This window comes from Mixophyes fleayi, chromosome 3 (genome assembly GCF_038048845.1).
Source record: "Mixophyes fleayi isolate aMixFle1 chromosome 3, aMixFle1.hap1, whole genome shotgun sequence".
Classification (NCBI taxonomy): domain Eukaryota; kingdom Metazoa; phylum Chordata; class Amphibia; order Anura; family Limnodynastidae; genus Mixophyes; species Mixophyes fleayi.
Genome location: NC_134404.1, coordinates 137,160,365 through 137,186,462, shown reverse-complemented (window position 1 = coordinate 137,186,462; position 26,098 = coordinate 137,160,365). Strand labels below are relative to the sequence as shown.

Below are 26,098 nucleotides of genomic sequence, written 5' to 3'. Positions count from 1 at the left end.
TTTGTGCGTAGTCCAACATAGTTCTCCATAATGAGTGCTGCAACTCTCACTACAGTTAACATCCTATGAATTTCTTAGAATGAAAATGAAGAACATGGAAGTGTTTGAATGAGAAACAGCCAATACAAAGTAGCCACTTAACAAAAAGATTAATCTCTGCTGTCTTGAGAGAAATACTATTATCCTCTTTCACGCCCAACAAAATAATACATTTCATTCACCTTCACCACAGAGATTACAAATATCTATACAAATGCTAATCATAACCAAAGAAAGAAGAGTTGTGTCAACTTATAAAGAAAGGAAAAACAAAATCAAAATAACCCTTAAAAATTGGGAAAACAAACACACAATGTAAGTATTGTAATTTTGCTCTTTATTTACACCTTGTTAGTTTCACATCTCCTGGCACCTCTAATAACTTAACAGGAAGCGAGAGATAACTGTTTACAATGAGCAAGATGTTGTCTGCACACTACAATGAGGAAGGGCATAATTGTATCAAGTGTTCCCCAGCTAACAAGCTAGTGCTATTGCAAAAGCTCATAATTCATTAAGCAAGAACATAGACGCATGCGCTGGATGAAACATAGTAAGTGGTTGGACACCTACAACATGTAACAGCTGGAGGACACTGGTATTTTTAATTAACACCTACAGTAAGATAAAGCTGCCCACTAACCATTACCTCAACTGGGGCCTCGCGCTTGGCTACTGGCTTTAGACCAGCATCACCTTTGCACATCAACTGAGGTGTTCAACAAAGTGCAACAAATAGTGAAGTCATAGACAAATCTTCCCACTACTTATATTACACAATTTGTCAATAAGCACATGACATTGTAGGATTAGAGAAAGCAGAAGCATCAGTTAAAATATTCAATCGTTAGCTCTGGAATATAAAATGAACAGTATGTCTGTAGCATTAGCTAAATGAACAGCCTCAACTTTGATTTACATATAAAATAAATAGCAAAGTTTATCATTTAGGATTGGACTTGCAGCAAGTCTCAGGTGGGAATAAAAGAAATGGACCGATTAAATATGGTAATGTGCAGCATAACAAAATTTCACATAAACAAGGACTATCACTGCTCAGTCTGTACTGATAATAAATACCATCCCTCAGCTCTCACACCCATCAGTCTTATTAGCTGCAGGCTCCTGGGGCATATCTTTGCAAAACTCCAGACTTATTTAACGGTCAGGACTCTTGCTCTCCAATATGTGACAGTCAGTATGCACAGGACACCCATGAAGCTGGGGAAAAACACAAGAGCATTGCCAAACTCTTGTAGAGTTAAAACTATAGGTAGCCCTCTTTGCGGAACTGCTCCTGCAAGATGTCCCGGTATTCATCGAAACCTCCTTCCATTCGCGTCACGCCTCCATTTTCACAGACCCAGAGCTCCCGACAAACAAGTCTGATAAACCGTTCGTCGTGAGACACTAGGATCACTCCTCCCTAAAAGAAGAGGACAGTGAACGACATGAGATAAGAAGGCAACACTACAAGATTAACACATATAGCACTTTATAAGTCAAATGAAAGTAAAATAACTAAAAACCAAACAACTTATGTGGTTAGATCATCAGGAAAAAGTATTAATCAACTAGAGATGGACAAAAACTAAAACTAAAAGTAGTTAAAGAGAAGAAAGAATACCCGGAATTTATTCAGTGCTTGGCCCAAGGCTTCAATGGTCTCCATATCAAGGTGATTTGTCGGTTCATCCAGAATGTAAAAGTTGGGACTGATAGAATAATGACAATAAATAAGACACATGAAGAAAACATTCCCATAATTAGCTAACAATTATTTCATATATTTATACAAGAGGCATTATTATTGTAGATTTGTAAAGCTCCACAGCTTTATAAAATAGGTAATACAGGACATGCATAAAAAATAAAAAGCAGACATGAAAACAAAAGGGAAGGGAGGGCTTACATTCTAATTAGAAGAAGCACAGCTGAAACAAGAGGAGCTCAGAGTAGATTGCGACAGCTGTGAGGGTGTATTAGTGTGAGTAGCACTGGCAGCAGAAGGAGAAGCTCTAATAAAGAGATGGGTTTTCAGAGTGTAAAGATTTGAAGGTTGTGGGAAAGTCTAATTGGGCATGATAGAGAATTCCATAAATGGTTAGTAGCACAGGAGAAGTCTTGTAGGCATAAGTGGCAAGGGGATTGGCAGGTCAGAGGTAGATCTAAGAGGGTGAGAGGAGACTTTTGAAATGAGATTTGAGATGCATGAAAGGGATGGTGGTGTTGAGGGCTTTGTGAGTAAGGGGGATTCATTTTAATTGGCTTATGGAGAACATATGAAGCCAGTGTAGGGATTTGCAAAGTGCAGATGTAAAACGGTTAGAGGAAAAATCAGTCTTTGGTGCGGCATAAAAGATGGATTGAAGTGGGGATAGATGGGTGAGGGGAAGGACAGATAATAGAAGGTAAAAGTAGTCAGGGTGAGAGATGAGAGACTGCATAAAAGTTTTTAAAGCATCTTGGGTATGAAAAGGGCATATTATGGCAATATTTCTAAGGTGAATGCAACAGGGGAGAGAAACTGGATGTGAGGAATAAAGCATGGGCGGAGACCCAGACACATCAACAAGGCAGTTGTTCCGAAATTAACTTTTTTTTTTTTTAAACTCTATTTGTAAAAGGAAACAGACAAAAACATTAACAATTAAAGATGGAAATGAATACTTTTTAAAACACAAGACAAAATGTATGGCAGTGATTACATAGCAATGCAATCAGCATTATCTTACCACGGCATGGTCATTTGGGCAAAAGCAACACGACTCTTTTGGCCTCCAGACAGACTGGCTACAGGCCGTACTGCAAGTTCACCAGAAATCCCATAGCTGCCAAGCTGGTGGCGGTATTCCTCCTCTGTATTACCTATGGGGAATGGGAAATGAGGTGAGGCAAGGTACAGCAGAATGAAGGTACAATGAGCACTTGAACATTATTGGGAACTAATCAAAAATCCTGAAAAACAGTGTTACGTTCTTTCACTGCAGACAGCAACATTGGTGGACAATGGGGCCATAAGTTTGCCTGGGTTACAATACGCAAAAAAAGATGCAGCATCCTGACAAATGCTTGCAGTTTAGAAGAGGCAAGTGAAATATCTCATTTTTGAAACCTGTGAGATGCCAACCTACACAATTTTTCATGGCCTTAACCATAAAGGGCTGTCTGCGCGATGGAGAAAACCACTCATCGTGGAATTGATGGTAGTGTGTCCTAATATCAGTTTGTTTGGACTAGGGTAAGCCCAAGGCATCCACTTTAGGAGAGTTACACCAATTGCACTAGTCTTCCCTAGGAAACAGATACAAGTCTGCAAAGTGATAGGAAACTTGTGAATGCATATCAGGAGCCTGGAATTCTGATTTTGTTCAGGTCATTGTCCTTTAGGAAGAAGAAATGCCTAGAGGACCATTTTGTAAAATAAAGACAAAATATGTGAATGCAGAATGAGGGACTGCATAAAGAAATTTACCCCGACCAAGGTTGCCAGACTCCTTGAATAAAATGAAATCTTCTGGTTGGTCAGTGGAGACAAAAAATGTCCCTTCCATTCTAAATCAATAGCAGTTTACCAATTCTCTAAAGAAGAGAAACCATTGGACAATAAATACAGGGGTCCATAGCAACAAAAAGGGAGGCGAGGCCTTACGCTTGGATGGTCTATGTGCGAGTTAGGTCATCTTATGGGACAGCTGGCAAACTCAAATCACTAGAGAGGGCTAGCATGGCAAATAAAATGTGCTTGTTTCTTCACATGTGGCCCAGCTCAGTGGATTAAGGGGATGTGGCCATCTTGTAAGTAAAATAAGTGGGACCTTAATGAACAGGAGGAGCTTGGACTATGTGATCTAAGCCTCTAGGGAATCTTTGATTAAGTCTTATGTCTGTAGCCAGAGGGAGCTGGCACGACCTTCAATTCAGACAAAGCAATGTGCCAGAGTTCAGATATGTTGATAAAAATGTTTAAAAAAATGCCTGTATAAGGGACAAAGTATTTATGCTATGAATAGTAGGTCCAGCTGCTAACCTGTACCCTAAACAAATAAATGGCCAGCATCGGTAAAACCAAGTATAGTAGATCGAAGACACCTGGCATTTTCATCATCATACTCCTTAGGTGGAACAAGAGGGACAATTCACAGTGAGAGTCCATCAGATGGAAGGTCTTCTCATCACACTCAGGCCGATTCTTACACCAACGGGTGTAAGAGGCAAAATAAAGTGGTAGATGTAAGCAAAATAAGATACTAACTGGCCAGAGCCTAACCCTTAAATCCTTATTTCCTGAAGGCAGCTAGAAAAAAATGGGGGTTACTCTTTTGGGAGGGAGAACTAACTTGAAGGGAAAAGAGCATGCACTTTCCTAAGAAAATTACCTGATTTTACCTTACAGGAAAGGTGTTACACTCTGCTAGGAAGTGTAAAAAAAAAATAAAAGGTCATTAACTTATACAGCTATATATTCAGAGACCAAGCTGTCCAGCTACCCGTGGGGATCCCAGGGAGCCTGTTCTAAAGTGGACAATGTCAATTAAACATTTTCACTGTTTTTTTTTTTCCAGAATGGTTTCCACAATGATCTGCTCTTTTCTACCCCAATGTAGTCACAGTAAGGAAAAGCCAGAGGACCTCTGAAAATGGACAGTTTGGCCTTTTCAAACACACTTGATAAACGACAGCTGGATTCTCCAGACCAGTAGAAGTTTAAAAATAAATAAAAAGCAACAAACAGTACACTCCAATTCTCATTACCATATATGGTGAAGTAAGTGTGTTTCCTGCTACTCTGAAGGAACAGAATAAGTTTAGCAGACTGTATTGCGATCAATTTGGGATTATGAATCTAAACATGAATGACTTTCTCCTTTAATAAGAGGTGATCTCTAAGATTACCTGGGAAGCGTTTTGCAAGTAGCTCCACTGCGCTGACATTAAGATCCAGCTGATCCACATGATGCTGACTGAAATAACCAATCTTAAGGTTTCTGGAGGTAGCGAATGGAAAAGAGAGACAAAGATTCAGCATACCAGCAATTGTAGATGTTTACCATAGGTTAAAGAGACGTCTGTCCAAAAGACAGAGCTGATAAATCTGTATGTGTTAAAGCAGGGATATACAGATAGTTTAGCCTATCAGCTTAGTTCTGTTTATCACCGCTATTCCACTGGTGAAAAGGGACAATGTGTTGTGTACAGCTCACCTGTGTGCATGCCGAATCCCATGAACAGTGGACAGTTCTCCCATTAATAACTTCAACATGGTGGATTTTCCTGCTCCATTCTCTCCCACCTGTAAAATAAGAGAATTCCACTAGACAGTCTCCTATCATGAGCGAATCCTTCCAAAATACTAAGAATACTAAACATTGGCTCTCACCACACAGATTCGTGACTCCAGGTCTGCAGACACAGACAGATTCTTGAATATTGGCATATCTGAAGAGTACCAGAAATCAACTTCATCCAACTGCAGAATTGGGGGAGAAAACTTCTCAAAGCCATCAGGAAACCTATAGGTACGAAAGAAAGAAGATGAGTTAACAGGTTAATAAAAAAGACAGAATAGTTGAATAAGAAAAGAAAGTTGTAAATGACCAGCTTCAGTACGAAAAGAAAGGACACAATAAATTCCTACGGTTATATTCCCACCTTAATATAACCTCAGACTCCTTTTCTAAAGGTTTCAGCTCTGGCCTAAGAAAAAAAACAAGAAAGCACTGAGATTAGTTGTCCAGATTCCACTTTCAAATCACTCCCATGAATGTGGAAGACTCACAGTTTCTCCAGCAGTTTCAGTTTACTCTGCACCTGAGAAGCCCTGTTAGCATTGTACCGAAACCGATCTATGAAAACCTGTAGTTATAAAAAAGAGAATGTAATTGCCTGCACCCAATACATATCCTACATTACTTATTATTCTAGTAATTATTCCCTCATTATCAGTTTGCAGCAATTTCCACACTGCTGATCTGCGCATGAGAGATTCTCATCACCTGTATATGCTCACGGTACTGATGTTGGGCCTCGTATTCCCGCTGCTGATTCTTCAGGCGCTCTTCCTTGATTTTCAAAAAGCTCTCAAAGTTGCCACGATAAGCCTCCAGCCGTTGGCTATGCAGATGCACAATGTCTGTGGCCACCGCATTTAGGAACTTACGGTCATGGGAAACAACAAGGATAGTGGATGGCCAGGTCTGCAAGAGTAATGTAAAAGCTTATATTTCAGAAATGGAATTCAGACCAAATATGAAGGGCAAATAGGAAAGTAAACATAGAGACCTGCAAGTAGTCCTCCAACCACAGGATGGCTCGTACATCCAACATGTTTGTAGGTTCTGTGAAAATGAAGTACAAAATAAATGGAAGGAAAGCATAAAAATGAAACAGCTGAAATAGGACATAAAACACCAGAACACTTACCATCCAGCAAAAGCAGGTCAGGCCTGACAAAAAGATTGAGATAATGTTAATTTTGAAACATTTTAATTTCTACTCATAATATACAATGCACATTCTTTACTAGTCTTTCTGTCATTGGTTCGATATGTCTAAATGAATACATTAGCACTAACAATGACTACTTATGTTGTACTCACCTAGCAAAGAGGGCCCGAGCCAACGCCAACCTCATGCGCCACCCACCAGAGAATTCCCTGAAGACAGACAATAATCAAATCCTCTGCAGAACAATATAGATCAGATCTTACAGGATGTGGTGGTCTTCCTCCACATTACACAGAATTGTATTAAAAAGGTGGCATTGTCTATTAGTGCAAACCCAATTAATGCACACCTACAGCCTTAAACTAGTCTGTCACCTTCAACCACTTACTTGGTCAGTTGCTGCTGCATAGAGTGTCTGAATCCCAAACCAGCAAGGATCACAGAGGCTCTGAGTGGAGAGAAGAGACATGAATAAAGATTACCTACTATACAGAGAAATACTTGGGAAACAATCATAAGGCATAGTAGACTGTACCTGGCAGGGGCTTTGTCTGCCTCAATTTCTTCTAGTTTACTGTATATCTCTGACAGGCGTGCAGTCTCTGAACCATCATTCCTGGGAAAAATGTGAAACAAAAGTTAAAATGTGCATGCAGAAATAGGTAATTTTTGTAGAAGAAACATGACATTTTAATATTTGCAAAAACACAACTAGAGATGAGAGCGCAAATACTGTTTTAATATTGTATATATTTCACTATAATAATCCTTGGTTAGCACAAGACGCTGTCCGTTTCATAACCACTATTCAATCTTCATCAATTGTTCTCCCAACATAGTGCCTGGTCTGTTTAACATCACCATATGTCCATCTCTGGAGCATTCGAAGTCGAATATGTCAGGCAACTAGCCACGCCCACTTATTGCTACAACATGGTCAGATACTATAACTGTTTTTGTTAATCCCACCTATTGACTCATTTACTCTTCCTGCTTGATTTCAGATCTGCATTTTGAGATTTTTATCTTTTACCTGCTCTTTGCAATGCCTTTAGTAAGAACATTGTCTTCTACAAGAGCTTACAGATAATCAACTAGGCTGTGCGAAAATACCGATTACGTATTTTAGTGAGAGCATGTAGAAATGTTTGATTTTCCCTTGCATGTTTTTAAAAACATATAGTGAATTATATTACTTCCACCTTCATGGAAAACAGCTAAACTTGCATCCCAAATTTAAAGAGGCACGGATCATAGAACAAAAGCTCTTTAAAAGAGGAAGTAAAGCCTTAGCCTGAGCTTAATATACATTAATGTAAAACTAGAGAGTTTATACTTTACTAATTAAGCGCTCCATACCCTCTCTCACTGCTGCTCAACAGGTTAGGAGTGAGGTGCTTCTCCAACACAGAATATATACAGATTAAAAAAGATTGGCAGACTTGCAATTCAGAAACTGTGTTGTGTGGATTGGTTGGTTCACATACAGAGAGGCAGGATGAGTAATATTACACTATATCAAAAGCCTGCACTCTCAACTTAAAGATGATAATAGGAGGAACTTAAGCTGTCTAATGAAGTGAAGACAGAATACTTTACATTTTAAAAGATTTGCAGTAGAGCGCTATATATATATATATATATATAATATTTTTTTTGGGCTGTATTAGCAAATGTTTGGGTCAGGGCATTTTTTCACATTCACTTACTTTCCTGCACTAATACGTGCATTAAGCGCTTTCTCCTCTTGCAGAAGACTCTCACGTAAAGTATCACACTCCAATACACTCTGTAGAGCTGGTGTTTCGTCTCCAGCCACCTCTTGCTCCACGTGTAGAATGCTGATGTGTGAGGGTACACGAAGACTGCGACTAGCGAGCATCTTCAATAATGTCGTCTTACCCAGACCGTTTCTGCCCACTAAACCATATCGTCGACCTGATGCCAAATGCAACTCAGCACCTGTCAAAAGGACCCTGTAATGAGATGTTGAGTAGATGCATCATTATAGGATAAATACACACCAACTATACCTGCGAGACCCTTTTTAAAATGATACCCAAAGACCTCCCTTGCTTCAGTCGTCTGTCCCCTTAATTTGTGCTCCTTCAAACGGGCACTTAAAACTCCCCTGTTCCTCAAAGCCTACCAGCCATATACCTAACACTCTCTCCATGCTCGTTCTCATTTCCTTTCTCTCGTTCCATCCCCTTTATTCACGCCTACTGCGCCTGATCCCCTCTACTGACTCCCCTCTGTGCCTGATGTCTGCCTACCCTCCCTTAGGATGTAAGCTCTTATAATATATATATCCCTCCTGTCTCTATACCTATTCTTCTGCTCCAGCTTCACTACATTAGCCATGCCTGGAGTTTCTGAAGTCTTGGTATTATTTGTTTATTGTTCTGTGCTGTTTTACCCTGTATGGTCTACTGTTTGTACTGTGTACGGCGCTGCGGAAATGTTGTGGCGCCTTGTAAATAAAGGATAATAATAATAATAATATCTAATTGTATAGGACTATGAGAATGTATACTTTGTTTACAAACTGTATAAAAATAAAATTAAGCATATATAAAAGGTTTTATGTAGATCTTCATATGTACTCCACAAGATGCTACTGGTTGTTCATTAAGAAGCATTTTATGAAGATTTACATTTAATACATACAAGATGCTCAATAACAAAACCACACGACCCCTCATTGAGCTCTTTATTTACTAGTTATGAACACTTCCAAGTTAGTGTTATCATTATCAATAATATGCATATAACAAGTGCATTAAACAAAACTAAGGCACAGGAATGCAAAATAAAAAATAAAAAAAAACGCTTTAGCTCATGAGCAGGACACTTACTGTCTATAACTTCTATTTGTTTATACAGCTCAGTCATTCTTTTCACAACAGTAATACGTTTTCAGTACTCACCTTTCTCCAAATGACACATCAAAGTTCTCAATTCGGATGTCATATGACTTGTTCTTGCCACTGGATTCTATGCGATTCTCCTTCTTACTAGCAGCTTGACTGGCCGAGGCCTCTTCCATTACACTGTAAAGTAAAACGAGAGGTGAGAGCTAACAGGGATGGGTTATGAGAAAAGGAATCCCTCAAAATGACAATTTCCCAGAGTTCTAAAAACAAAACAAAAAACACTACATCTTTCCCACTTACACATTCCCACCGACTTTCTGTGAGTCACGTTCAGACCGCTTTTCTTGTTTTGATTTCAGTTTGGCTTCTGCCTTCTCCAACTTCTTTACATTAACAGTCTGAGCAAAACAAAGGGAAAGAACGAACCATTTCAGAAACTATATTTCATTGCAGAAATTGAGCATTTAGAATACTCAAAGTGCAGGGGTAATATGGCTTTACACATGGTTCTAAAGATTGCTTTTATATAGGACACAGATTTTTTTCCCTTTAGGCACGGATATTTTAATAGAAAGCAAAAAAAAACAAACCCCCCCCAAAAAAAACCCACATGCGGTACAGGTCTTAAGTTATTTTTAGATGCTAAGAAACTTTATTTTCTCTCCAATGTATCATTGCCTATAAAGCGTATCCAAAGTTGTATATGTAACAAAGTAATTTTTATGCTAATCAACCTATGTTTAACATGTCTACAAATCAGAATTAAAAGAACAGTAATTAACTAATTTCACTTAACAAGGTTTCTAATATACACCTTTTGAAGGAAAAAATTAAAGGGGATCTCACCGAAGACGGGTCCTTTTTCATCAGCAACACATTCAGGATCTGAGGGTCAACATCTAAGCAACAAGTAAGGAAACATGATTATATCTTGGAACAAATAATGTACAAGTAGTGCCAACTTTGAGTTAACTTTCTTAATCCCAGTAGCCAATGGTGTGTATTTACATATTATTCCTCTAAAGAAGATTAATGAACAAAGAGAGAGACATGTCTCTGCAGGTCTTCAGTGCAAACATGAAAATGTAAGCTGATGTGTATATGTCAAATATTGTTATATTATCTTGCAAATCAATTCCCTTACATTCAAAGCAAGAACATTTATTATAGAAAAGAAACTGAGGATGGGTTGTTTGTGGGAAAGAATACAGCACCAAAGTCTGAGGGCCTCCGTCTTACCGTAATCAGTAATCTGAGAGAGCTGGATAGGAGCTTCAAGTAGCACCTGCGTTTGTGAAGGGACGTGATGATTTTCCCTTAGCAAAATTGAAATAAATATTACAGTTTTATTTACTTAAATTGGTGAAACAAAATACTAAAGAAAAACAGACTAAAACCCTGCAACAAGACAATTCTACATGTCATCTACAAATCACACAATTTTCTGACCTTTTCATGTATATTGCAAGCAGGACTGGGGTGTGCTGATATTATAGGCAACTGTTTCAACATTTGCTGGCAAATTCTCACTTACATGTAGTACTATCATTGTGCATATTAGTCCTGACTTGCTGACAGGCAATACTCACATTCGCATTGTTCTGTACATCCTCAGACAAATGTCTTTAATGTCCTCATCATCTTTGGTATCTCCAGACACATCCTGTAGTAGCTCCCCCACTGCTTCAAACAGGTCATTCTCTGATTCAAAGTCTGAGCGACCACTGTCAAGAACATCTAGTTGGAACAAGTAATGGACAGAAATAAAGTACGTTAAGGTTGAAACATCCAGTCTTACAGCGTGAACCCTTTTCTATGAAAATTATGTTTTTAAACTATACTACAGGTTCTCTCATTAAATGTTCACCACATTCAAAAGTGACTACTAAATACAGGGATGGGCAAGATGAGCTATTGACTTCCATATAATTGCCAATAGTTCCAGTTACATACATTTAGCAGCAGTTATCACACAGGGGTTTGTATCTCATGTTCACATAAAATACTCTAGCAGACAACCATCCTACTTGTCCATTTTAATATACCACATTATAATGCCATCTCCATCAACTAAAATCAAATACTGGGCAACTAAACTAAACCTTATAGGATAATTCCACCTTTAGCAGACCCATCCTTAATCAAACAAGGACAGGATGCATAGCAAATAGGGGGCTTTATCCCCGAAACACCCACCCCATTACCTAAAACAGGGAGCCAGCTTCCACTGTAGGACTTGATACTGAAAGACTTAGGGGTATATTTACTAAACTGCGGGTTTGAAAAAGTGGAGATGTTGCCTATAGTAACCAATCAGATTCTAGTTATCATTTATTTAGTACCTTCTACAAAGTGACAGCTATAATCTGATTGGCTGCTATGGGCAACATCACCACTTTTTCAAACCCGCAGTTTAGTAAATCTAGCCCTTAGAGTTCTTTTGACTGGCTATAAACGAACTATGAACAGCTTTGCAGTACATTTGTTTCATTTCATAGACAATTAAAGGGGTGTTATCCTTTAAATAAAAGTTGCATTACATAAAAACAGCAATTAGTAACATTCAAAAATACATGCAATATTTACAGGAATTTATTAAAACAAAGACATTTGGCTTATAAAGAACATTGGTCTTTCCTTTAGGTAGCTGGTTGGGTATCCCTGGCAAAGGGGATATTCATCAGCAGAAAGCTGCTAAAAAAAAAAAAAGTAATAAAGATTTGCAAATCATCTCATTATCAAAAGTAGATGTACACATCCCCCTTATATAAGGTGATTTTCAAAAACTGCTATTCACCAATCTGCTGACTTTTAACATTTAAAATTATCATTTCAGAAGCACACAGGATAACTGTCCCTTCGATTGCTGTTCGAACAGAAGCAGGAGGCCGTTATTTTCTAAGCCCCCTCAATGACTGGAGAGGTGGATCAGAGTTAAAATTCAAACAATTGAGGTCTTAAAAATGTTAAAAATAGGTCTGCAAACAGCAAGATGCCAAAACACATGCCAAAACCTGCAGACAGTCCCAGAGTTTGAATAGAACAAATTTGAGGCAAAACCCTTTAAAACTCGGTCAGTGCACACTACCCAAAGACAATTGTTTAAATCTTAACAGGCAATTCAACCTATTAAGCACACCAAAGTTCAGATGATAACTGATCCTGTTTCTATCCAAGCAGCATTTGTGATTAAAGGGACTGGGAGAGAGAAATTACACCAACTGAACAATCCAGGGTGCTTAGGGGTGAAACTCCAAATGAGTATCCTTCTTTAAAGGATTTGACATGTGTTGTCTTTTTTTTTTGGGGGGGGGGGGGTTCCTTCGATTCACACTACACTCCCTGCCAATAAGCCCAGCCAAAAAGAATGAAGAGAGCCTTTTGGAGACTAGGGGGTATATTTACTAAACTGCGGGTCTGAAAAGTAGAGATGTTGCCTATAGCAACCAGATTCTAGTTATCATTTATTTAGTACATTCTACAAAATGACAGCTATAATCTGATTGGCTGCTATAGGCAACATCTCCACTTTTTCAAACCCACAGTTCAGTAAATATACCCCTAAGCTTGATCACAGTAGAGAACAATATAATGAATTGAGAAACATAACTATCAGTGGGGCCATGGCTTCAATTCCAACCAGGTCCCTATCTGTTTGGAGTTTGTATGTTCTCCCCATGTTTGCGTGGGTTTCCTCTGGCTGCTCCAGTTTCTTTCTACACTCCAAAAACATGCTTATAGATTAATTCCCTTCTGACACAATGCACCCTTGAGCGAGTGCGGGGTGGCAAACTAGTCTGTAAGCTCCAATGGGTCAGGGACTGATGTGAGTGATTACATATTCTCTGTACAACATTTACAGATATCTTTTAAATATAGCCATTTAGAACAATTACATATAAAACATAATTGACTCCTATAGGAAAGTATACTTTGAATGAGAATTTCACTCAAAGTATATTTTTAGTTTAAAACGCAGATACTGAGCTATGGAATGAATTCACACTAATCAATGTCTAAAAAAATATATAACTAGCAATATATACCCACATATAACCTACGTGGCATTATTGTAAAATAAATCACAGACATAGAGGCGCATTGCTATCACTGGTTATATAGACTGTGAGTCACCAGTCTCCAGACTCGTTGTGTCAGTACAATAAAGCCTCTAGCATGTGCTTAAGTTTCCTCCACAGTTCTCACCGGTCACGTATTGAAAAAGCTCGGCGTCCAGCTGCGGGAACTCGCTCCTCAGGATCTCCACGAAGGTCGCCATGTTGGCCGGCCGGCAAAGCGCAAGCGTAAAGACGGAGCACGCGCCCCGGAAGCGCAGAGGATGACGGGAAATGTAGTTCATCCTCTGCTTTTTGGTGACGACGACTCTGAGTCATGTTCCTGGCTGGAGGTAACTCTAATACACTCTTGAGACATGGAGCGAGGAGACTGAACATGATTAGATTGTTTGTTACGTACGGAAGAGTGAAATCACATTTTAATTTACCTAATGGTAGTCTCCAGCACTATCATATTAGCATCACAGTTGTAATTGTGTCTGTTCCCGCTTGGCAGCAACATTTTAAGGTTAGCATGAGTGGATGGGTATAGCATATTCCATTCATGAGATGACCAGGGTTCTGGTGGTTCATGTATTTCGTTCCTTTGTTATAGCTGAGCAGATCCCTATAATAAGCATGTCATGCACTGTGGTGGTGACCAGGTATATGTTGGTATATATTTGCCTATAATTTGTACTTATAAAGCTATTATAAGATTAGGCATTGAAAAGTGCAAAACGCAGAGGACATACTAAAAGGAATATCAATTAAATATAATTGACAGCAAATTAAACTTTGGTGTATGTTCAAAAAAATCTCACTCCTATGGATGATATTTTCCATACACTTGTGTTTTTTTTCCACTTTAGCATTTATTTTAGTTAAGCTTTTTTAAAAAACTTTATTTAGAAAAGGGAGCGTAAAAAAAAAACAATGAGCATCGGCATACAAGCAATCAGGTTATTCCCTTTCAAGTTTTGTCATACATATATATATATATATATATATATATATATATATATATATATATTAATAAGGTGTTGGGGGGAGGGAGGCGGTAGGTACAGAGTGAAACAGACAGAGAAGTGCAAAATTAAAATAAAAGCCAAATGATGCAGGGTAGATGTACGGTCTTCATATTTTTTTTTTACTGCTTAGCTTGTGGTGAACAGTTTGTGCCAAATAAGCTTATTTAATTTCTACCAGGTTTTCTGTCCTAATTGATTCCCACCCATGTTCTCTATTTCCTAGTCCCTAGCAAGGTGGCCAGTCTCTGGTATACTCATGAGAACATCCACCTGGTGGACAGGAGAGGGCTGGCAAATTTTATCTGGGAGGGGGTGGAGAGGGGCAAGACTGAATCGACAGCCTATTAGGAACATTTTAAAGGAAGAAAATGCAGGTAAACTAGCCCAAGGTAGCCCACTATTGGACCGGCCCCAGAGGGCAGATGCCCTCCACCCCAGACTGCCCCTGCCGGTGAGAACCAGACACCATACTTCTCATTACAATAAGCACTTTTTTTATAATAAAACAATTATCAGTAAAAAAAAATGCCAAAAAAGTAGACACTCCTAGTTTTATTACTGTTACATCTGAGTATACCGGCATTAGTGTTGTAATTCCCAACTCTATCTCTTTTTAATGGACAGTTGTAACTTTGGCCCACTCTTTCCTTCCTTCCTGTTCTTCTGACCCATTGAACTAAATAGAGCTTGAGGGTCTTAAGTATCTTTATATAATATAAAGTACACAAGTGTTTATCTCCCCTCATCTATTAAATCATTCCCCCCCCAGCACCCCATCATCCACATGGAATGGAAATACATAAGCTCTGTGTTAGCTGGCTAAATGCAGATTGTAATGGCCTGTAAGGCTTTATACCCACCTTTTAAAGACCATATTATATTTTGTATTGCTGCTGCCATAAGAAAAATGGATATTTTTTAAAGATCAAGTAGAATTCACATTCTATTGATCGCCACTTTATTTGCCAAATAGATCTGCTCTTCAAAGGCCTCGCTCGCTCCTTGGAGTATTATAATCTCCCCTAACAAGAATCATAGACTTTTCATATGCAGCACCTTACTATGGACTACTAATTTTCATTCTGTTTGACTGTCCGCTAAACTTCAAAGTGTCAACTGGTCTCTGGAAGCAAACCTCTTCAGGGAGGCTTAGAATACTCCCTAGCTACCCTGTGATTCTGTCCCATGACCATTTCACTTCCAAACTTTCATTCCCAAATAATGCCTCTGTCTTTACCTACTTTCAGATAACATCTGGTGACAGCTGCTCGCCTAAGCACTTTATTTCTCCACTCAGTTCGAAGTCATCTGTGTGGATCACTCATTGATAGCCCCTGAGCACTTAACAGTGTATACTCTTATTGGTCTTCTTCCAGAGATGCACATATGTCCTTTTGAATTTTTAAAATGTAGTGCTCACTTTAAACTAAAATAGAAGTTAAACATAAAGTCAAACTAACTGATAAGTTGCAATTTATTGTGCAAATAATTTAAACTCAAAAGATAATACGAACACAAAGTATACTGCGAGTACACATGGACAGTTATAAAGACCTAACACTTGAGACATGGAGGAAATAAGCACTTTTTGTTAATAGGCTGTGTGTGATGGTTATAAAAGCAGTCAAATACAATGCGTTTGATTTCCAAGAGGCTGCTTTTAGGCTACACAAGCTTTATGGTAGCCCAACCCAGGTATGTTCCTAGGGCTGCATGTGCAGGCTCCCGGCACCATTAAGCCACTACGAGGAGTTACAACTTGATTCTGACTGGGCTGAATGGCATATATATTCTCTCTCTCTCTCAACAACATACTGCGAGAGAGTAAAAATTCATTTATCAATAAATTAAGATTAAAGATAATTCTTAGAGTATAGGAAACAAAATTTAAGAAGTGCGTTTTATTCTAATCCAAATTGGAGGGTAGGGCCTCCCAATGGAAATAGGTATGGAAGTCCATAGTATTGTGATAACCATTCTAGGCCATACAGGAGACCAAATTCCAGCTGGCAAACTTTTTTGCCTAATACACATTTTTTGGAATAACCACTATTGCCAGCTTTTGCAACTTTGGCATACACCAGGGTTCCCAGCCAGTCAATGATTACCCAGAACCCCACCAACCAAGGGTCCCAGTTATTTTTAGTGCATAGTGGTTTGTGTCTGAGGGCTGCATCGCCATCCTCTTCCTATAACAAAGGAACAAGCCCCATGCTGACTAGCATGGGAGCTGATTTTTGCTACGGCTGGATAGCTTTTGGTATTGTTTGTTAAAATTGCAGGGGGGTCCTGTAATTAATGCAGGACATATATTGTACTCAAGATTAGTATTATTGGACCCTAATATTTCACTCTAACCTTAGTAACTCTTATTTACAATACTGCTTTTTTCCAATTCTTTCTGACATCACCAGTGATCACTTCAACCATTTGAAAAATATGTTAAAAAGGGTAGGTAGTTGGCAGCAAAAAAGTTATTAAATTAATGCTTTTTTGCATTTTCGGAAGTAAAGTAAACACCGGAACATTTACAGAAAATCAAATGTATAATGATGCTACATCAGTGGGTTATAAACATTAATTTTTATTTTTTCATTAAAATTGCATCCACCAAAAAAAAAAAAAAATTGCATCCACCAGAATGATCCCTTTGGTTTCACATACATCCGCTAACCCTTATTGAACACCATGAGAAATTACGGTATTACTGAAACAAGGCTTTGAATAGAAGTTCTATACCTTAGACCAGAGACAGTTGGGAAATGTATGCTTCTGTGCACTATTCATATACTGGTATTTTGTTAATGTTTTTGTATTTACTTAAAAGATATAATTAGTACAATAGTAAGGGCCAGACACAGAAATTTTCAAATGCAAGACAAAAGGTGGTATATATCTTTTGATCTACAGTTATGTGTGAAGTGAGTTAAGTATTACTAATTGACAAGGTTTTAAGAAAAACTATATAAATATGGATAAGTATATACACTTCATTTGCTTTTAAAGGACCACTTAACTCTGAAATTTTCAGATATGAACCAAGGAGGTAAAATGCACCCCGCTGCTCTGTTAAAAAGTAAAATTACCTCAACACTCCCTTTCAGGGTGCCCATCCCCAGTGTCCTAATAGAATCTGATACAGGTCAAAAAGCTGAAATTGCAGTTTGTTAAGCTGCTGTGACCTCACTGATCCTGCACCTGTGCATTTGTGAATTTACCAGTCCACTCAGTGTATTTACTTAATACACTTAAAACTTAAGAGTCCGCAAAAGCAGGTCATATTGTCCCTGCAAAGAAGTACGCTCCCTTCTATTCTGGTGAGTAAGTGGGGGGCTTTGGCTGCTATACAATGTGAGGGGGGGAAAGGCGACACTGGATACTATATTGTTTATTGGGGGCTAAACCGTGTGTGTGTGGGGGGTTGCATCGGCTGCTATATTGTGTATGTGAGCGACAGTGGCTGCTGTTGTTTTGGGTGGGATGAGGGAACACAGCCTACTTTACTGTATCCACAATAGGGGGGAATGACACTGGCAGATATACTGTGAAGAGAGGATACTGGCTGACACTTGGGTGTGGGCATTAGCTGCTGTACTGTGAAAGGTGAAGGACACTGGGTGTTATTCTGCCTGGCAACTACATACTTCAGAAATGTCCCAATTTAATGATATTTGCCCCGACTGCCAAAACTCTTGGAAAGTGTATGAATGGGTGCCACGTGCATTAGTGGATTTTTTTAGGGGAAGGTGGGGGTATGGAGCTTTAGAAGTTCTTTCAAGGGTGCACCTAAAGTGTCCTGAATAATAAAATTCAAATGTTGGGAGGTATGCTGCTATATTGCAAAGGGGGCAGTAGCTGCTTTGGGGTAGGGCACTAGTTGCTATACTGTGAATTGTGACATTAGTAACTACAACTAACAACGGTGTAGTCTGAAACAAAGTGTTTGGGTAGTACAATTGCGATTTTAGTATAAATCTATTTTGATGTGGTTCCAGAACGCTGGAATATTTATTTATATGTTTCTGCGTAGAGTTTGCATACGGTGGAAATCTTGAGTTCTTTGAAAGTTTTATACTAGATACCAGATGTATTATATGTCATGTGAGACCTAATAAATATTTAGCATAATACCCATACTCTTGCCAGTGTACTTCACGTATAACAATTTTTTCTATATATGGTATATTGTTGGCACCTAAATTCTGTCCTTGGCTCTTAGACTTTGGAGGAAGTTGTGGAGACCTGATTACAGTTTGTATAATATTCAGCTCAGTTATATGTAGCCTTTGATATATATTCATTTTGAAAAAAGGTTCTACTTGCCCTTTAAGTATTTTTCATAGTTATGGAAAGGGCAAGGTTATAGTTGAGTTGGATTAATGGTTGTATATGGACAGCAATTTGGCATATCTGGAGCAACTTGCATTTCTTGCAAATTAAAAGAATCATACTTGTATTTACTAACAAGATATGTCATAGAACAAGCATTAATCCCTTTTCTGATTAAAGATGTGTGCAAGTGTTATATGACACGTAGATTCCATGACCTTCCTCCCAATGTCACTCTTCCCTGGCGAATTACACATGTGTAACGTCCTTGCGTCATTTCTTGAGCTTGAACAACCAGACTAGCTGAGGATTTCCCAGTTAAAACAACCAAATTGTCCATCCAAATTGCTGCCGAGGAGATAAGACGGGATCCATCCTTGTACCAGCTGCAAATGTAAAGTAAGACGGAAGATGGTTAATTAAAGTGAAGGATAATCTGAGAACTGTTGTCAGTTTACTGTAATCAAGAAGTTAACGCTAAGAAGCTTTACTGGAATGCATTCCCTCTCAAGCAACATTTAGTTCATTATTAGTTTTAGGTGTGACTAATCTAATTAAAACCAACTGCACACTGACAGAACTTCAGATTGCATTGGGTTACTCAATTGGGAGCCGGAAAAAGTGTTCAGAAAGGGAATTATTGGACAGCAGTAGGCAAGTGTTTCGGAAACAATAAGTGCTGGACTTTGTTTGTGTATACCCCCTGTATGGAAAGGACTTTTGCACTAAATCTTCTAAACTACAATTGCTTATGGAAAAGAGCCATAAATAACCTTTACAGACATATGGCAAAATATTTTAGAAGCTTGTCAGTACTGAAAATATGTGAGATTGTGATTGGGGTGGCCTTCTTTTCACTATATATATGTGGAGCATGCAACCTATTTTTGAACTGACAAATTTCACAGAACCCATAATCAAAATATTGGATCACAAATTAAATTGTTTCCACACACTCTCCTTCTACTTTAAAGTTGGCCAATCTAGCTATATTTTAATTTATTTAGTATGGAGCCACGCATTGCAATAATAGTAGTTTTTTTTTTTTAGGTTTTTTTTTTAAATTGACCCACTTAGCTGAACAAATCTGTATGTGTGTGGCCAGTTTGTCTGTTTAATAACACAGACAGCTGGCCTCTCTGATAGAAACTCTGGTAACACAGAACAATGGCTTGCACGTTTGCTGCACAGCAACTGTGAATACAATACCAAAACATCAAGATATGGTAATATTTAAGATTTTATCAACACATCAATTATCACAGAACCTTAATTGGCAAATTGTTTTTGATACAGCCCATACAGCACTTCAAGAGGGTCTCAGACAGACAAGTCTTGAGATATTATCTGTAGATAACAATATCATACACAGGAAGAGATCCATGAAAAAGGGCATCAACTGAATGGGACAGACTTTGATGGAGGCAGAATGTAAATGTTCTAGGACCTCTCTTGGCATACTTTACAGGAGCACAGACTCCGAAAACTTTTGGCAGATGAGCATAGAATATCAGTGAAGATTCCAATTTAGTATTCAAGCATCTCACTACAAACAATCCCTTCTTTGTAAACCAGTGGATTTTGATAATTTCTGTTACTCATTGGGGCTGCTGGCGACCAATCTCCCAGAATGGCAAATCTCTTACTCCAGCTTGTTGCCCACCGATGGTTCAGGCATCTAGGCTCTTCTGGAATGTGTCAGGTTTTGTGACCTTAGGCTGATGTAGTGAGCAATTTTAATTAGTTACATTGCCGGACCTAATAGTCCCTTGTTACCTAACTTTTGTTTTATTCAGTATTCCCAATGTTTTGGGAGGTGAAGGCAATGTCATGGATGTTCCTCAATCATTGTTGATATTTACAGCCTTCATATTTTGATTGCTCTATGAAATTTAGTTCATAGGACAGACTGTTCTATGCCTTAAATAACGTTTTTTTCCTAATTGAATGTTAATTTAGTTTATAAGATTACAAATAGTGACATTACTATTTTTTTTTATATTTACATTTCTCTATTCGGGCCTTCAATGTTAAATACATGTATACATTGCATAATACATAATAGAGATGGTTCAGCTAGGTACATCAGTGCTTTATAAACACATCTATAGTGTTAGACATTTTTTCATCGAGGTGACATCCAAAGTTATTACATATATGTAAGCAAAATCTAGTACTAAACAAAAGAGAAAACACAAACACGTAGTATGATATTGTAGGTGATTGAATGCCAGGTAGCCACCCTGGAGGTTCAGAGACTCCTGTCATTGCTTTAAGGATGATTTGGTGGATCTTGTGCACACAAAGAGGTTTTATACCAGAAATTATGACGGAAAGACTTCCAGACGTGTGTTTAAACCAAAAGAATATCAATGAAACTTTTCCGGGCTAAAAAAAAAACTTCTACATGTTTTTCTTCTTTTGTAATGAAGCCTCTATTCAATCCATGGAACGGGAAGTCCACAAATGTGTTTGGGGTAGATGAATTCTGTTGGGTTCCTTTTAAAAGAAGCACAAATAGGCCCAAAAAGATCTTCAGCCTAGCCATACATTTTCCCTATACAGGGAGATGCTGAGAGAATTAGTGGATACTAGTGCAGCCCTTAGCAAACTCCTTAATGTCAAAATAAGACTGGCCTTCTACAAATGTTGTAATAAGATTTTCAAGTGGGGAAATAAAACAGGTTGCTTTCTGGCTAGGGCCTTGCATGCCAAAAAACTTTTACCTTTATCCTTACCATGAAAGATACCAATGGGAGGGAGGGTGTTACATAATTAGGAGATAGCTGGCACTTTCCACTTTCATTTTTCTAATTATTCTATTAAGGTATATAACATCCACCAGGACATCTCCCCTGAAGAGAGCTTTATTAAACAAGAAAATACAACATCCTACATGGAAAAAGATTACTTTCCCCAGGATTTTGGAAGAAATCAAGGTATTTCTGGGCTGCTCTTTATCCATGCCGTACTAGATGACGCTGTTTTTTCTTCTTCCTCTCCGGGCTCAGATAAGTTCACCATCCTTTAAAATGTTTGGTGAGAAGAATTCTCCTACAAGCCTTACAGGAAATCTCTGAAAAAAATATTTTTTACCACAATCTATGGAAACCCATATTACTATTATACCCTAAGAGGTTAAGAACCACTCCCTATGTTCCAGCTCTCTCAACATCGGTTTGAAATTGTTTGCAAAAATTGTTGCTAATAGTCTTAGGTTCTTTTGTTAGACTTGATACACAGGGATCAGGTTGGGTTTGTATCTAGGCGAAAGGCCTGCTATAACTTTCATGTTCTTGCCATCCTCCATTGGACTGATTGGAATGGGAACAGTCTTTGTAAGCTCACCTCCATTTCTCAGGTAAGAAAGTCTGGCTCCCAGACTCTAATTTGGGGCACAAGTCTGCAGCACTTGTGCTGTGGAACACTTCTGAATATCCTACAGTCATAGCACTTTCTTTTCAAATGGTGCTCGTGTGGTCTCTCATGACAGGGTGGAGCGGTGGCTAGAAGCACCCAGGTGGGTGAATACTTGCTTGGTGGGATGGTGAGGGGTGTTCCCCAGCTCAAACAATCCTTTCGGGTTGTCAGCTGCTGGACTGGTGGTCCAACAGCCACACACTGGTCTGCTAACTGAGCAACTACTCCTTTCATGAACAACTTTCAGTGTAACACCCATTTCTTCACCTCCTACACAACAGTGGTGGAACAGTTCTCGGTAAAACAACTTCATTACCTTGTTACGATCACTGGCAGATGATCTATGTATCCTTCTCACCAGGAACTGACACAGCCTATTGGCAAAACCCATTAAAAACCTACTTTTGAATACCTTAGTAGTACCTATCAACTTTAAGACAATTTGTGATTTTTGACATTTTAAATAATTGTACATAGTGTGCTTTTAACACATGAACAATATTCACAAGCAAATATATAGTTTGACTGGTAACAGAGGCGGAACTAGCAAACTGTGAGCCCCGGTGCAGGGCGGAGGGAACCGGGGATTTCGACCCTCTTCATCTGCCATGCAGTGGGCCCCATTAACTCATTGGGCACCTGTGCACCGCGCCAATGGTAGTTCCGCCACAGAGTGGTAATTTATTAACAGAAGACATAGTAATCCATTGTTTTAGAACCTAATGTTTAGCTTTTAAGGGTGAATGATCAAATTATTTCATCAAGGGCTGACGTATTTTAAGTGTTTTGCACTTTTCTGCTTGTACAAATCTGTCCCTTTTAACTTAAATTAAAAATAAAATCTAAAACACAAGTTGCCCTATTTCAAATAGTTTGGCGATAAGGATGGTAACCTGACAAAATTTGATATCTTCAATATTTGGAAAACAAACACATTTTATCTGTTCTAGTTTTTGCTTAAGGATACAATACTTTTGAGCCTTATTTTCCACACACAAGGCTTTTGTGATTTGGTCACCAAGAATTTGGGGTACATTAGCATATTTGTTTTTCTGTCGTTTTATACATTTACCTAACCACTCCATTACTGCTGATACTGCCACAAAAGTTGATTGTATTTAGCTTGGAAAGACTTGCCGGCGTGTTTGGTTGTAATCTCAGTGGTGAAATGACCTTTATTAAATTCATAACACATGCTGAGATGCTTTTTTTTTTACTCTCCTATTGTGAAGGATATGTTACAATGATTCTTAATCATGCAATTCTTACCTGACTCTCTGGCGTGGTCTGAATGCTATATGAGTGCAGTTGAAGGTGACATACTGACCACTGGAAGCATAATGGGTCTTCACTTTCACTTTATGTGATGTGCGGCCTCGCTCAGGAACCTCTTAATGGAAAGGAATATAAGAATCAGTGTGCATAATGTAACACCAAACCCAACACCATACAGTTTCTTCAGATGCAACTACATAATAGTACATATATGTAGAATTTTGTCTCACCATTACAGCCTTTACACTTGCGGTGACATTGGCTTTGTAACCTGCAGTTTTCCTGCATCGCTAGTGACTCACAGTTGGACCTTGAAGCTGCACAGCCTGTGAATGCAATAATTATAGCAAGATTTGGGCTAAACAGAAAATATGTTTATGGTGAGGTGTCATTTTTGCATACATGGATAGAAAACAAAATGGAATCATTTATTGTGTACATAGAATAAATGGGAATTATTTTATATCCCCGCGTTGTTCTTTAGGACAACACAGGGCGCGCATCATTACCGTTAGTACGGTAATTTTAACACAGATTTCTGCTCTCAAAGTGCTGCGAGCAAAAATCAGTGTTGAAATTACCGTACTAATAGTAATAATGTGCATCAATTACCGTAGTAATGGTAATGATGTGCGTTCCACGTTGTTCTTTAGAACTGAATCTACCCCATCATGTTCCCATGTTTCCTAGCTACTGAAAGTCTTCTTTCTATACATTTTCTATGTAGTCTGTTATTGTATATTAACAGGCTATGTAGAGACTGGAATCCTCTATTGTATTGTGTTTGGCACCCATGAAAGCAACAAGTGGCAGCTATTGGATGGGAAATCCTGATGTGTTGGCGGTATCTACATTTTCTCTTTCAAAATTGTGGAAAGCCTAGTTATGTCTAATGTGTAGATGCTGGTAAATATAGGCATTAGCTTATTTTAAGATTAACAACATCATCTATACAAAGTACTGCAAATCATTTGAATTATATCCTCCCACCTCATCCCCAGGTGCCAGTTTGGTTTTATGAGTTAAGCAGGACACAACACTCCTAAGGTTGTCCCCTAAATAGATTGGTCTTTAAATGATAAATCATCATCCTCCATGACTTGTATACAGTATGATTATATGCATGTAATATCCTTCTCACCCTTATTCATCCCCTTATTTTGCTCCCAAACTAGTGGCGGATCCAGGGGGGGGGGGCGATCGGGGCGATCGCCCCCCCTAGCAGGGGCTTGCTGCCGGCGGCTGCACATTATGTGCAGGTCCATTCAGCAGTGACAGACAGGGACAGTGTGCTGCCCGGCTGCTCTGATTGTGTTTTAAACACAATCAGAGCATCCTGGCAGCACACTGTCCTACCTGTCACTGCTGAACGGACCTGCACATTATATGCAGCCTCAGATGTCAAAAAGGGGGCGGGGCCTAAATGGTCTCCCCCTACATCGCCCCGGGTTGACGTATTCTCTAGATCCGCCCCTGTCCCAAACTTACAGTTGCAATTAGGGTATACTATAAATGTGGAGGAAGTTCTACGCCTTCCAGTTATTAATACCTTGCAATATATTAATATTTATTTGGAATTTCCATTTAAAAATGGTAATCAAATAAAATTGTACTTATGAACTTAGAAAATATAGAATAGTATGTGGTTAACTAATTTTCTCCCTCTAATTCCATTTCTTGTGAGGGCTTAGCTATACTGAACCTATATAAATATTATAAAACTATTCATATAAAGCAAGGTATTGATATCTCCATTGCCCTTTTCAGTGTGGGTAAAGCCAGAATTTTTTATATTTGCCTCAGCCCACATAAAAGCATTTCTATGGCGGACCTTACTATCACCTTTACTACATCTATAAATTTATAGGACATTCACGATGTTAAAGTCATCATCTATTATTCTCAACAAAAAATCTTGCTCTGAAAACTGAAATCTCATTTCTGAACTGCTCTTCATAACGAGTTGCACTCTTGTGTCTAATTTGTAGTTTCCTTTATTGCACTCAACCACTCCCCTCTGTCTATGCAAACTGCTGCTGCTCAGCAACTTCACCCATCCTGTTCTGCACAATTGTGCGTCCGGCAGAAATGTAGGCACATTTGTGCAAATTAAGGTATGTGGCAGGTCAAAAGCTGTATTTACACTCTAAAGTGGCTGTTTTGTGCTTCACTGGCCACCCAACAAAAGTCTAACCAGTTTTGGGTATAGATTCCAAAGAGATACTAGGTAGATTTGAATTGGTGCAGTTCTACTTATGGAGCTCTTTCCAGAAAGTTGTACACTCATCATGATGCTGCCTTCTCTTATCTTTTCCTAAAGGATGGGTGTAGTAATGTGAATATTCACAATAAAAAGTTATAATGTACAATAAAATTACTTTTAATTAAATAACCTTGTGGAAAAGTATAATAATATGCAGAGGTTGTGTTAATAATGAGTTACAAAAAGGTTCACAGTTACCGTAAAGATGCTGTATGCCCAAAATATCATCTTGAGTCAAATGACGTGTCCGTGTATAGGTAGCATTAGGATGCATTAGTGCAGAGACATTACTAGAGTGCCACAACCCAAGAGCATGACCAATCTCATGTGCCGCTACCTGGACCAGATCATTGTACCACACAC

General features: G+C 38.6%; 2 protein-coding genes across 2 annotated transcripts in view; both read right to left on the bottom strand.

Moving 5' to 3' along the window:
* Positions 1-359: 359 nt before the first annotated feature.
* ABCF3 (ATP binding cassette subfamily F member 3) lies at positions 360-13,677 on the bottom strand. The gene is made up of 21 exons (XM_075202420.1): positions 13,569-13,677; positions 10,952-11,099; positions 10,602-10,678; positions 10,209-10,261; positions 9,663-9,760; positions 9,417-9,539; positions 8,196-8,462; positions 7,022-7,102; positions 6,875-6,934; positions 6,639-6,695; positions 6,463-6,485; positions 6,322-6,377; positions 6,036-6,236; positions 5,819-5,895; positions 5,692-5,736; positions 5,420-5,552; positions 5,244-5,332; positions 4,936-5,027; positions 2,775-2,907; positions 1,667-1,754; positions 360-1,465 (listed from the first exon to the last, which is right to left on the bottom strand). Exons 1-21 carry the CDS (start codon positions 13,639-13,641, stop codon positions 1,307-1,309), a joined length of 2,133 nt encoding a protein of 710 aa, XP_075058521.1. The 5' UTR covers positions 13,642-13,677; the 3' UTR covers positions 360-1,306.
* Positions 13,678-17,039: 3,362 nt separating this feature from the next.
* The window catches only part of LOC142143188 (matrix metalloproteinase-23-like), a 40,586-nt gene continuing 31,527 nt past the window's right edge, over positions 17,040-26,098 (bottom strand). Inside the window, exons 5-8 of the mRNA XM_075200897.1 lie at positions 25,934-26,098; positions 23,703-23,798; positions 23,467-23,587; positions 17,040-19,163 (exon numbers count right to left, since the gene is read on the bottom strand). Of these exons, the coding sequence (XP_075056998.1) occupies positions 18,971-19,163; positions 23,467-23,587; positions 23,703-23,798; positions 25,934-26,098 (575 nt within the window). The 3' untranslated portion in view covers positions 17,040-18,970. The remainder of the gene's footprint in view (positions 19,164-23,466; positions 23,588-23,702; positions 23,799-25,933) is intronic.